Source organism: Durio zibethinus, chromosome 1 (genome assembly GCF_047325235.1).
Source record: "Durio zibethinus cultivar Kanyao isolate XHJ-2024 chromosome 1, ASM4732523v1, whole genome shotgun sequence".
NCBI classification, from domain to species: domain Eukaryota; kingdom Viridiplantae; phylum Streptophyta; class Magnoliopsida; order Malvales; family Malvaceae; genus Durio; species Durio zibethinus.
This window is the reverse complement of record NC_143162.1, coordinates 1,768,721-1,783,204: the sequence shown is the minus strand read 5'-3', so window position 1 is coordinate 1,783,204 and position 14,484 is coordinate 1,768,721. Positions and strand designations below refer to the sequence as shown.

The following is a 14,484-nucleotide window of genomic DNA, read 5'->3' as shown; positions in this document are numbered from 1 at the left end:
TATTTAAAATTGATTAGATATTAATCAATGGATAAAAAAAATTACAAAAGAAGAATTAAGAAAAATGCTTGATAAGTAAATTAGTATACATATAAATAAGTAGAATCTCTATTAGTAAACATTTCATAAAATTAGAAAAAATTAAGAAGATTTTTATGAGTTTGTATATTTGACTGGATTAAAAGATAATGATAGAGTTCACATTATTATTGTGTATGAGTGCACAATTGATATGTATTTATTTAGATTAAAAATATTTCACAAAAATAAAGGAGAGTGAAACGGTCATAGGTATTGATTATTAAGTAATTGATTGAAAATATATATTTATAATTTTTTATAATTAGTGAACCTATTTTTCTTATTCATAGATATACGTAAATTGAGCTGAATCATGTTAAATTATTATCTTTTGTATAGTTAATTAATCATTTAATTTTGCTTTCTCTCTCTTGAATGTTTAATTGGATTGAACTTTTATGCCTAATAACTATTATCAAAGCTATCATGATCCAAATAATTGATATCAAAATGTAGGTTTGAGATATCGAAAGAGGCAAACCTAGAGGTACTTGATTCAATGGATGGATTTGAGTTCTAGTTTTGATGATTATTTTATAAGAAGCGTGAAGACACACAAAAAAGCTTGTTACTAGACTTACATTGTAAATTGAGCCAAGTATAACTAGCATAAAAATTAATAATTTGATAGAATTTGAATAAATGTGAAAATTGTTGGGAATAGTACTCAAATACCATAAAAGATTTATTTGATATTGACAATATATTACTTGATGAATAAAAATACTTTAAAAAAAAATTAAGAGAAAGAGAATTCTTAATAAGCAAATTAGTATGCTTATAAATATGTAGAGTTTCCACAAGGTTAGATATTAGAAAAAAAATTTAAGAGAACTGTAGGATTTTATTAAGTAGACACTTCATAGACTAAAAGAGATTGATAAGGTATTTATAAGTGTATATGTTTGAGTAAATTAGAGAAAAATAAGAGAATTTACATATGTATGGTGCATGAATCTATATGGATATATGTTTATTTGTGTTGAGAATATTATATAAGATTAGAAGAGAATGAGAGTGTTTATAGGTATTGATTATGAGTAATATTGATTTATTGATTTGTTTGTAATTTTTTATAATTAGTAGATTTTTTTTCATTTGTGGACATATGTTGGATGGGCTGAATCACGTAAAATTATTATCTCTTATGTAGTTCATTAATTGTTTAATTATATTTTTATTGACTTAATTGTTTAAATAGATTGGGGCTTTTTAGCCTAACAAATCATTAGTTGACTTAAAAACTTTTTTTTTGTTTTTAATTTTGTAATAATTAATATTAATAATTATATTATAATAATTCAAGTGGTATTTTTAAATAAAACTTGTTATTGTGTAGGTAGATACTTAGTTGCATTTGGTTCATATTTTTATTATTAGATTTTTATATTTAAAAAATAATAAATTAAAAATTAAAAATAATTGACAAATAGTAAAAAGCACTAATCAATCTAGCTGTAATGATTTTTATTTTTATTTTAAGTAATTTAGGGTTTAGGTGAATAACTTTTTTAAATGACATATAAAATAGTTTTTTTAAGAATATATTTTATTTTAATTATAAATTGGATAATCTTGAATTTATTTAAATATCAAAATTATTCAAGTTATAATTGCAAATCAAATTAACTTAGAGATTTTTTTTTAATTAAAAATTTGACATGTGGATTTTATCTAAATAATTTTAATTTTTTACAAGATAACTTTATTTTATAAATTATTTATTGTAAAAATCTTTCATTATGTTTTAAATTTATAAAAATTAAGTTTATCCGGTTTTTTAAAAAACTAACTATGTTCTTTTATTTTAATTTGTATCAAACAAAAATGATCTTTTAAAAAATTTACAAAAATATTGAAAATTCAAATAGTCTTTTTATATTAAATCTCTAAATAATAGAACCTATATCCATCTCAATTCTAACTATTAAATTTATAGCTAAAAAATAGATAAGAAATTTAATTTAATTTTTATCACTTATATCCTTTTAATTTTTTAAATATCAATTTGAAAATTATCTACTTAATCTTAAATGTCATCCAAGAGTTGTTTTACAAATTAAAAACTATAAATATAATGTATTATATATTTGTTTTATTTTTCAACTTGTAGCTTTTTGAAATTTTATTGTTATTGCAATTTATTTTTTCAATTTGCATCTTTCTTTTTTAACGTTTATTCTATTACTATTGTAAGTTTATTCTTATGAAAATTAACTTTTATTTATTTTTTTTAACGCATCTCTTAACTTTTTTTTATATTTTGTCTAGTAATTTGAATAAAATTACAAAAGTGAAAGCGTATATAAACTTTTTTTATTATTTAATTAATTATTCAGTAATATATATGTTTTTGTGTTTAAAAAAAATCATGTAATTTATTTTTTTATCTAAATTTTAAGTATATAAATATTATCGTAAATAAAAAAATGCAAAATATAGATATATTATTTTTAAAAAAAATTATTTTTTATTACAAATTAATCAAATATAAAATATTTTATATGTTATAAATTTTAAAAATTTAAATATATATTTTAAAAAGTACAAATTTATAGGTATTTATATATAAAGTAAATAAATTTTTTTCGTGCATAACACGAACTACAATCTAATAGCTAAAAAAAAGAGATAATTATTAAGAGAAGACGGGGTAACAGTACCTAGATTTATTAAACCTAAGGGATAACTGCATTTCTTTATTTGTCCAGTAGAAAAACTCTTTTATCCTTTTACAGTGTCAAATATTTTATTAGATAAAAATAGTAATGATTTGGATTAGATTTTGTTTTATTTTTTTAAGTAATACATAATATTATAAATTTTAAAATTTTGATTTAAATTTAAATTTATATTTTTTAAAATCAATCTGATCTAAGTTGATTTTATTGATTCTATTAATTTAGTTTAATTTATCGATTTTTAAATTTTAATTTTTTATATATATTATCTTAATAAAATTATTAATATATATAAATAGATTAATATATAAATAATTATTTTATTTTATAAAAATTTAAAATATTATATAAAAACTAATAAAATATACATAATTCGATTTAATTTTTTTTATTTTTCATATCTTAATTCAAAATTTGATTAAACTTAATTTATACATTTAATATATGATTTTGATTCAAATAGAATAAAAACAAATTGATCCAAATTAATCTGATTAATATGATTTTAAATCAATTTTTGAATTTTAAAATTTTTTTTGACTCCTATTATCAATTACTAATTCTTAATTGCACGAAGGATTCTCTCTCTCTCTCTCTCCATATATATATATATATATATATAGAAAAACTTTAGGAGAAATTGGATGTAATGAAAAAAATCAAGTAACTAATTCCTCAAGAGCTAACCCAACATCGTTATTGAACGGTAATTATATTATTGAGATCAATTGCATGGATCAAGCTGACTTGTCTGTTCTTTGGTATCTTCAAACTAGTGAGACGTAGACTTTATTTTTGAATTTACCAAAAAAAAAACTTACGAGAAATTGGATGAAATTAAATGAAAAAAACCAAGTGACTAATTCCTAAAGTTCTTGAGCTAACCCAACATAGTTATTGAACGATAATTAGATTATTAAGATCGATCGCATGGATCAAGCTCATTTGTTTCTTCTATGGTATCGTCCAATTAGTGAGATGTAGACTTTATTTCTAAATTTAACAAAAAAAAAACTTTTCAATCTCACATTTAATGAGACATAGGCAATGATTTAATTAGTCCAACTGCCAATTAGTGAGACGTAGACTTAATTTCTGAATTTAACAGAAAAAAACTTTTTAATCTCACAATTAAGGAGACATAGACAATGATTTAATTAGTCCAATTGCCAATTAGTGAAACGTAGGAAAACACTTTTCAATCTAATAATTAATGAGACATAGACAATGATTTAATTAGTCCAACTACTAATTAGTGAGAGGTAAACTTTATTTTTGCACTTAACAAAAAAAAAATTTCAATCTCACAATTAATGAGACATAGACAATGATTTAATTAGTCAAACTGCCAATTAGTGAGACGTAAACTTCATTTCTGAATTTTCAATCTCACAATTAATGAGACATAAACAATGATTTAATTAGTCCAACTGCCAATTAGTGAGACATAGATTTTATTTCTGAATTTAACAAAAAAAACTTTTCAAATTCACAATTAATGAGACATATATAATGATTTAATTAGTCCAACTGTCAATTAGTGAGACATAAATTTTATTTTTGAATTTAACAAAAAAAGAAACTTTTCAATCTCACAATTAATGAGACACAGACAATGATTTGGTTAGTCAACGGCCAATTAGTGAGATGTAGACTTTATTTCTGAATTTAACCAAAAAAAGCTTTTCAATCTCACAATTAATGAGACATAGACAATGATTTAATTAGTCTAATTGCCCAAGTCTTGGCAATGACTTAATTAGTCCAACTGCCCAAATCTTGGCTGTAGTTTCATTTCGAAGCACACCAGAAAAGGACAATGACTTAATTAGTCCAACTGCCAAGTCTTGGCTGTAGTTTCATTTCGAAGCGACAATACAGAAAAGGATAATGACTTAATTAAACAAGATGAGTTTTAAAACATCATAATTTTTTTACACATTTCTTATTCTAAAAATATCCAAATATCAAATATAAATTTTAGCCTTTAATAAGTCAAAAATATCTTAATTGTTAAACTCAATTGAGTTTGAATTTTTTATGCTTTTGAAATTTTGTTTTCGAAACTGCAATATAAATTTCTAAAATTTATTTTCGTGAATTATATTGTGTGCTCGAATATGAATTTTTGAAAATATATTATAATACTTAAAAATAAATTTTTAAGAAGTATATAGTATTTTTATTGTTATAACGTTTAGATTCTTAAACTTATCGTTAGACATTAACTTAAGAGTCGTCACTAAATTTTTTTTTAAGTGCGATCAGTTACCTAACTGAACTGTTTCTTTTAAAAAAAAAAATTTTAAGCTTGACTCAAATATCTTTAAAAAATCAATTCAATGTCTAAAAAATAGAACTAGGTTTAAAAGAACGATTATATGTAAAAAGTATTATAATAACCTCACAAAGCCAATCCAATGATGATACCAATGCGATTTCGTATTATCTATTAAGCCTTAAAAATCTTAATGAGTAATTAATTATTAAAAATTATTCTTAATTGACTCCAATACTTTAGGTAAAAAATTAAAAAATTCTCTCACCTTAGGAATATACAAAAATACTACTATTTTTCTTGTAGGAGCTCCGACGTCGAATTATTTAACATTAAAAAAATTCAAGAAAAAAGAAAATTAGTATTTCAACTTCTTCTTGAGATTTCTTTTCTTATTTTATTTTTTTTTAAATGATTAATGACTTTATTCAAGAAAAATTGATACTTTTAATTTTTCTTCAAAAAAATTTTTTTTGAAATTTTTTTTTTTAAGAAAAATTGATACTCTCAACTTTTCTTCAAAAAAATATCTTTTGAAAATTTTATCTTCAAGAAAAATTGATATTTTCAATTTTTTCTAAAAGAAAATATGTTTTGAAAATTTTATTTTTAAGAAAATTTGATAATTTCAACTTTTTCATAAAATGTTTTTCTTTTGAATTTTTTATTTTAAAATAAAATTAATACTTTTAACTTTTTCTTGAAATGTTTTTTTTTTTAAATTTGATTTTAAATAAAAATTGACACTTTCAATTTTTTCTTAAAAAATATCGTTTAAAAATTTTATCTTTAAGAAAAATTGATACTATCAATTTTTTCTTAAAGTGCTCTTTGAAATTTTTATTTTTAAGAAAATTAATATTCTCAATTTTTCTTTAAAGCACTTTTTTGAAATTTTTTATTTTTAGTGTCAAATATTTATCAACTACTAATTCTTAAGGGCAGGAAGGATTTTTTTTATATATAGAAAAACTTTATGAGAAATTGAAAGAAATTCGATGGAAAAAACCAAGTGACTAATTTCTCAAGTTCTTGAGCTAACTAAACATAGTTTTTGAATGATAATTATATTATTGAGATGGATCGCATGGATCAAGCTGACTTGTCTGTTCTATGGTATCTTCCAATTTGTGAGACGTCGGCTATTCTGAATTTAACAAAAAAAAAAAAAGGCGTTTCAATCTTACAATTAATGAGACATAGACTTAACCAGGAAAAGAACTATGACTTAATTAGTCCAACTAACTGAACAAGTCTTGACTCTAGTTTCATTTCGAAGGACATGGACAATGCAGAAAAAGGACAATGACTTAATTAGGCCTGCTGTCCAAGGCTTTAGTCTTGGCTGCAGTTTCATTTCAAAGCACATAGATATTCCAGAAAAGAACAATGATTAGATATTCCAGAAAAGGACAATGATTTAGTGATAATTTGGATTTTATTATATTTTTTATGTGATTAAATTTATTATATTATCAATTAAATTTAAATATAAAATTTTTATTTTTTTAAATTATAAATATAATATATTTTTTCAATAATAATAATTATTATTATTATTATTTTTTTAATTTCATCACTCAATTTTATCGTTCAAGAACTGCCTAGTCTTTACTGTAGTTAGAAGACAAAGTTCTGTCTCGAGGTGGGCTGTTCAAACACAAGTTTTTATATTCACACGACACGAGATAAAATGACGAAAAAAATAAAAAAAAAAAAGAAAAGAAAAGAAAAGAAAGAAAGGTTAGAGGACATCAAAGAACAAAAACATAAATAAATATGAAACTTGCCTTCTGATAACCAAACATAAGTTTGGATGGATATTTCTTTTAAAAAAGAATTTAAGGAAATAAAATAGTAAAGAAAGAAAATGACGAGGGTCACCATATAAACGCAAATTAAGTTATCGAGTTGCACCCTTTTAGAGTTGAGAATCATGATTAAATCCCATGTTTTTCTATTTGTTAGCAGTGAAATTGCCAATGAAACATGAGATATCATTGTCCCGATCGCATCAAGGATATACTGCTGTAGGACCAAGGGAGCAACTGCTTGAACTTGATTTTTCAAGGACAGAGTGCCTTCATTCCTCAACTCCACCAATCGCTGGTTCAAAACTGATTTCATCTGATAGCACAATATTAAACCAAACATGAAGCCTTGAACTAAAAATATGCTTTGATCTAATGACAGAAACAATTACACCATAATGATAAGTATGCCTAGGGAAGTTTTAATGCAGTTTTACTTCTCTTATTTTGTTCATACAGAAGATAAAACGGAATTGGCAAACCAAAAGTCATTTTGCATCAATCACAAATTGCATAGAGTTGTCTATTAATGAAACCTTTTCTTCCACTTAGATATAAGTAAAAAAAAAAAAAAAACTATTACAGCAATATTAGCCAATCAGAAATTTCTGTAAGACTAATCAGTTTATACCTCGTTCAAATCATCCAGAATCTTATTTCTGTACTCCGTCACAAAAAGTTGTCTCCTGTTTTATGTATTGGGGTTTTATCAGATTCAGCAGCTTCATTTAGTGAAGAATTCTGCAATATCTCACTGGCATTAACTATCTCATATGGGCCCAAACCATTACCACCATCATCTGTTTTTCCACAGTAGCAATATCCCCATCAATTTGAGCAGTGTCAACGGAGATATCCTAATCAATAGTATCGATGTTGACATCTGTCTCCCCTCACAAGGTTTATTTAATTAGAGCTAAATTGAGTATTTTCTAAGTCAAGGGTCTCAGAAGCTGCAGAAGCATTCAAAAATGGAGGATTTTCACGAATGTCTTCCAAGTTCAGCAAGAAACATTCAAAGATGGAGAATTTTCCCAGTTCTTATCAGCATTCTACATGAGAAACTGGTTCAATCCTGATCTGATGAAATTTAAGAAAAATGATTTGATTCCTTGGATAGCTTGTAACTATGGCAGAAGGTTTATCCTTTTTTTGAGGAGAAATTTGATTGAAATCTCTTGTACATAGAAATTCGCAGAGTCACCCATGGTTATGAGCACGCATACTAGTTCAGCAGCTACAACAATATGCCAGCATGTCAAATTTAAAAAATAAAAGCTACCGCAATTAATTGGCTAAACAAATAAAGAACAAGTATCCTCCAACAAACCAGCACATTCTCCATTAAAAAATTTCACATACATGGCAGGCGAAGGGTTAACTCCAGAATTAATTGATTTCAATAATTATTATGTAAAAAGAAAAAAAAGAAATAACAATACGGTAAAGCATAAAACAAAAACAAAAGAGGACAAGCAATGGAACCGCACGACTTCCAAAACATCTGCTGACGTTTAATGCCAGCCGCCGATCCGATGGTTCTAAAGTAACATTAATTGAACAAGCATACCTACGACCTTAGTTCTAATATCTCCCAACACAAACTCCCCTTGGAAACTGTGCTCCAACAAACATGCAGGGAAAACATAAATGTAAGATGAGTAGGTCCTATACATAAAAGGTAGAAATTTTAAAATATATAAATATTTATTAAATATTAAAAATAAAAGATATACAAGATTAAAAATTTTGGTACAAATGAGTCCATACATGAAAAATAAAATCTTATAAAATATATTTTATAATTAAAAAAAATAAAAAAGTTTTATTAAATATTTTTAAATAAAAATTTAAAAAGGATAAAAAAAGCAAAAAAAAAAAGATATAAATGGATCTCATACATAAAAAGCAAAATATTTTAAAATATAGGTTTTTGAATATTTGAAAAAAATTATTGAATATTTGAAAATTCAAGAAAAAAATTGAAAAGGATAAAAAAAAGCAAAAACGAAAGTTTAGTATAAATAAGTTTCATGTATAAAAATCAAATATTTAAAATATATTTTTTATAATTTTAAAAATATTTATTAAAATTTTTAAAAAAATTAAAAAGAATAAAAGATAAAAAAATTTAATATAAGTTGATCTCACGCATAAAAATAAAATCTTTAAAAAATATATATTTTTATAATTTTACAAAATATTTATTAAAATAAAAAAAAAAACTAAAACACAGCAAAATAAAAGAAAATTAACATAAATAAAAAAAAGACACGTGACAGCTTAAGGAGCTGGTCCTGTTTCGATACATTTGTTAGATTAAATGTTTAGATTTACGCTTTTGTTCTTTCTCTCTCTCTTTTTTTTTTGGTGAATTTTCTGTCATTTTGTCTTGTGTGTATATACATACTTGGGTTTGAACTGCCCACCTAGAGACAGTTCTAGCTACAATGAAGAACAGCAAACACGCTTGTTGGACTATTCATGTCATTGTCCTTGTACTTCGACATGAAACTATGTGCTTTCGAGATGAAACTACGGCCAAGACTTGGACAATTGGAGTATTCAAGTCATTGTCCTTTCTGCGTTGTCTATTTGCTTAAAGATGAAACTACAGCCAAGACATGGATAGTTGGACTAATTCAAGACATTGTGCTTTATAATTATCCAATGACCCCCTACATCATTTTTATGTAGGGTATAGATTATACACTTGAATAAAAAAAACAAAATAGCACATCTATAGAACGGTGAGAAGGTTTTGAGCTATAGAACCAAACAAAGCCCATATTTCATTTCTGTTCCTCTTACTAAAACACGGGAATGGCAGTGGCGGACGCCGTTATCTACTTTGCTGTGGATAGAATTGGCGATGTGATCATACAGGGAGCAAGATTCTTGTACGGGGTAAGGGTCAGACTCGATGAACTACGAACGGAATTAATACGTATACGGTGTTTTTTAAGAGATGCAGAGTCAAGATAGGGAGATGAAATGAGCATACGCAATTGGATTGCAGAAATGAGAGACATTGCTTATAATGCAGAAGATGTACTCGAGATTTATGCCCTCAATGCAGCAGAATCCAGGAGAAGTTCTTCATCTAGATATGCCTTCTTAAAATGTTCCTTTCTTTTCGGTAAGTGGAATAATATAAAATTGCTCTGCAAGGTTGGATCAGAAATTGAGGGTCTTACAGCCGGGCTTACTACATTAACCACAAGGCTACTTATGGCTTAAAATGTTTCTTATGGCTTAAAGGAAATCAAGGAAAGAGAGAGACCACCAAGCTCTTCAGAAAATAGGTTCCTTAATCGGCGGACTTATTCTCACAAGATTGAACAAAATGTTGTTGGGTTGGAGGAAGATACAAATTTATTGTTGACACAACTTGTGCGTACTGACTGTCAAGTTGTGGCGATATGTGGGATAGGTGGCTTGGGAAAGACAACTCTGGCCAAGAAGGTTTACCGTCAATGTAAAGCTGGGCACCATTTTAAGTTCTTCATTTGGGTATTCGTGTCTCAACAATAGCAAAAAAGAAACATTTGGTAAACATTTCTGTACGAGCTTATTTCCCCTCCTAAAGAAAGGCTAAGAGATGAGCAGATGGAGAAAGAGTTTAAAGAAAGATGGAAAAAGATTCAGAAAATGAACGATGATGCTGTGGCCAATATGCTCCACGAAGAACTACAATAGTCTAAATGTCAAGTGGTACTTGATGACGTATGGGACAATGTCTGAGACGCATTAAAACCCGGCTTCCCAACTGACGAGACTAGTACCAAATTTATGATCACCACCCGCAATAAGAACTTGGTTCAACGTGTGGATTCAAACGTATTCATCCATGAACCAAGCTGCCTGAATGATGAGGATAGTTGGGAACTATTTAAAAAGACTGCACTACCGGCAAAAAAAATCAATCCAGAAGGTACATCATCTTATCCCACCAATCTATAATTCCGCTTCAAACGCCAATTATCTCGTCTTATAGTAAAAATCTATGAACAATATGCAAATTATTTATTTTCCTGAGTTTGAGCAATTAGCTCCAGCTTGCTATTGATTAATATATAGAGCTAGTTATGACTATATAAATAATATCTATACAAATAATTAAAACTATCCCATATAGCAGCGTTAGTTTTTTTTCTTAAAAAATTATTTGTGGGGCATTTTTGAAGCTAATACTAATATTTGAAGATAACATGGTCTTTGTCATATGTTAAAAGTTGTCGTACTCATATTTTTTTGCTTTGATTTTTTCTTTTTATTTTTAATTTTATTTTGTTATTATTGATTTTTATTTCTTTAATTTTGTTTTTTTTACATATTTCACTTTTCAAACAAGACAATAACTTAGAATAACTAAAAGTATGCAATTAAATTGGCAAGAAAAGCATGGAAGACATAATTTATAAAAAGGGGGATATATTAAAACTCAATCCTCAATTTACTCTGTATTGATTGGAAAGCAAAAATCACCTCATGCATGTGCCACAACTCCACGTTTTCAACCCAAAATAATTGTCTATTGACTGGGAAAAAAAGAAACTTTTGACTTATACCCTATGTGTGGACGGAGGTAAGGGAAGAGAAAGAAAAGGAATGGAAACGATATAGAAGAAAATGAGAAAAATTTTTTTATTTGTATATAATATAAATTTTTAAAAAAAGTATGCCTATCTCTCTTTGTTTTTCTCAATTTTTAAAATTTTTAATTACATCAAATTGGGAGAAAAAAAGAAAAAAATATAAAATATAAAATAATTACTATATTTTTATTAATTTTTTAAATTAAAAATGTATAATTTTGAACTTTAAAATTAAATTGAAAATATAAAACATCATTTACTAATAAATTTATTATCTCAAAATTTTTTTTATTTTTATGAATTTTATAAATTTTATTGATGAATATTTTATGAAAAAAATAAAAAAATTGAAAACATGAAAGACATTAATATAAATATTATAATAAAAACAAAGATTATCAAAAATTATAATAAAAAAATAATATGATAAATGATTTTTTATTATTTAATTAAATAATAATTGTTAAAATTTTTTAATTAATTTTAACTATCCAAATAAGTTTATATATATTTTTAAAAATATTTTTCTTTTCTTTTATTTTTTTATTAATATTTATCTAAATATAGCGATAAAAACAAAACCATTCGGGTTCGTGATGTATGGATATATATTGCTTCTTTGTTGATGTTATCCTTTGCAAATTGAAACAACCACATATTTGTTTTCTTCTTCAGCTTACAGAGTAGACGCGAGCTTGGAAAAGCTAGGGAGGGAAATGGTAAAACATTGTAGGGATCTGCCACTAGCCATCGTTGTCCTTGGAGATCTTTTATCAAGTAAAAGAACGTACGATGAATGGGATACGATACATCAATGTATCAAGTCATACTTAAAGAGAGAAGATTTCGAAATTTTTCAGCTTCTGGCTTTAAGCTATGATGATTTACCGTATAAGCTGAAGCCGTATTTCCTTTATTTAGCCATGCTTCCGGAAGATTTTAATATATCCCGAGATTGGTTGATTAATTTATGGGTGGCTGAGGGTATTATCTTACCGCCAAGAATAGAGAGAGAAAGTGAGGAATCATTGGAGTATGTTGCATATCGCTGCTTGACAGAGTTGACGGAGAGGTACATGGTTAATGTGGAAAAAAGAGACCCATCTGGGAGAATCAAAAGGTGCCGAATGCACGATCTTATGAGGGAGTTTTGTTTGTCCAAGGCTGAAGAGGAAAATTTGTTTCAAGTTCTACCATTCTACGGGGCTAGAGAGAGGAGTTTGAATATTTCTTCTTCTTCAGCAGAAGTGAAAGGCAGAGTTCGCCGACTTTCTTTGCATTTAAATAATTTTCCTGGAGACATTGCCCTGGAATGCGACGGATATCCCGTATTCAGGTCTGTTATAGGTTTCTCCTTACACCGACACAGTGGTATAAATGAGCCTCTTATTGAAACCTTCGTTCGCAGCTTCAAATTGCTTAGAATCCAGTAGATCTCGAAAGAGTTAAGGGTTTTGCAATACCCGAAACAATAGGAAAGTTAATTCACTTGAGACTCGTGAATTTGAGGTCTGCTTGGGTCTCCGTCTATAGGCGACTTGAGTTGCTTGTTGACCTTAAGATTAGATCGTTTTGATTCAGCATCAACCATACCGGATGTTTTATGGAAGTTGAAAAGATTGAGGCATCTATATCTTCCTCGCTGGTATGGAAGAGGCACAAAAAGGTTGCAATTTGCGGACCTGAGCGACCTAAGGACACTGGTAAATTTTCCAGCATCTGATGCTGACGTAGAAGATCTGATCAGACTGACCAATCTTAGGAAATTGAAGATATTATTATCTTCTAATGAAATAACACTAAGGAGGTTTAAGGGAATCTTCGAATCCCCAACCATCATACTCAACTACCTTCGTGATTTGTCCATCCTTTCGTCACTTTCATTGGACGGTCAAGATGTAGAGAACATTAAATCACGTTGTCCTCGTCTTCAGCGGCTGAAACTAAATGGGACAGTAGTTTACCAGACGCCTGATGTCTTCGGAATTAAGGAAGAAGAGGATGCCACCTGCCTTGAGAGCGGACTTATCCCACAATATTAATATTTGTCAGAAAGTTTTCCATGCACGTGGGAGCGGCAGTTTCCAAGGGGAGTTTGTGCTAGGAGATGTTAGAACTAAGGTCGCAGGTTGATGCTTGTTGTATTAATGTTACTTCGGAATCATCGGGTCGGCGGCTGGCATTATTAGATGTCAGCAGATGTTTTGAGAATCATGCAGTTCGATTGTTTGTCCGGTTCTATTTGTTTAATAATGCTTTACCGTTGTTGTTGTTTTAGGTTTTAGGGAATCTAGTGGGCCGTTATTGTTGGTTTATGTTTTGCCGTAATTTATTTCAGTTTTAATTTTCATAATTTTTATTGAAATAAATTGATACTGTAGTTAACACTTTGCCTGCTATGTACGTGACATTTTTTAAGGGAGGTTGTGCTTTTCTTTTAGGTTATTTGTTGGTTTCTTTTTCTTTGTTTATTTAGCCAATTAATTGTGGTAGCTTTTACTTTTTATATGTGACATGCTGGCATATAGTTGTAACTGCCGAACTAGCATGCATGCTCAAAACCATGGGTGACGGTGAATTTCTATGTTCGTACAAGAGATTTCGTCAAACTGTAACTGTAATGCTGAGAGTCTAGAACTAGAAAACTGTAATGCTGTGCGAAAGAACAGTATGAGCTGATTTTGAAGTATTTCTTACATCAGGAATAAGAATCTACGACAAGTTCAACTACACTGTGTAAGATTAGAGGCACAAATATCTACCTGCTAGGGATATGTCTGTTGACATCGCTCAAGTTGATTGTAATATTGTACTGTGGAAGAAACAGATGATGGAAGTAATAGTTTGGGCCCATATGAGATAGTTAATGCCAGCGAGATCTTGCAGAATTCTTCACCAAATGAAGCTGCTGAATCTGATAAAACCACATTACATAAAACAGAAGACAACCCACCTCCTGAATTTCTGTATCAGATATATCCTGGGACAATAGTGTTGAAACACCACTTGTTGATGTGATTGGTGATGCTATCTTA

At 27.6% G+C, this 14,484-nt stretch overlaps 1 protein-coding gene across 1 annotated transcript; it reads left to right on the top strand.

Annotated features, from left to right (window-relative positions):
- Positions 1 to 9,674: 9,674 nt before the first annotated feature.
- LOC111310552 (putative disease resistance RPP8-like protein 2) lies at positions 9,675 to 13,491 on the top strand. The gene is made up of 4 exons (XM_089754722.1): positions 9,675 to 9,758; positions 10,113 to 10,329; positions 12,125 to 12,785; positions 13,011 to 13,491. Exons 1-4 carry the CDS (start codon positions 9,675 to 9,677, stop codon positions 13,489 to 13,491), a joined length of 1,443 nt encoding a protein of 480 aa, XP_089610848.1.
- The last annotated feature ends 993 nt before the right edge of the window (positions 13,492 to 14,484 follow it).

What these genes read in the sequence shown, in the direction of transcription:
- LOC111310552 (XM_089754722.1), top strand. Translation starts at nt 9,675, where the DNA reads ATGGCAGTGGCGGACGCCGTTATCTACTTTGCTGTGGATAGAATTGGC. An exon ending in GAGCAAGATTCTTGTACGGG is followed by an intron (nt 9,759 to 10,112) that starts GTAAGGGTCAGA and finishes TATGGCTTAAAG; the next exon opens with GAAATCAAGGAAAGAGAGAG. An exon ending in GACGGATATCCCGTATTCAG is followed by an intron (nt 12,786 to 13,010) that starts GTCTGTTATAGG and finishes GTTGACCTTAAG; the next exon opens with ATTAGATCGTTTTGATTCAG.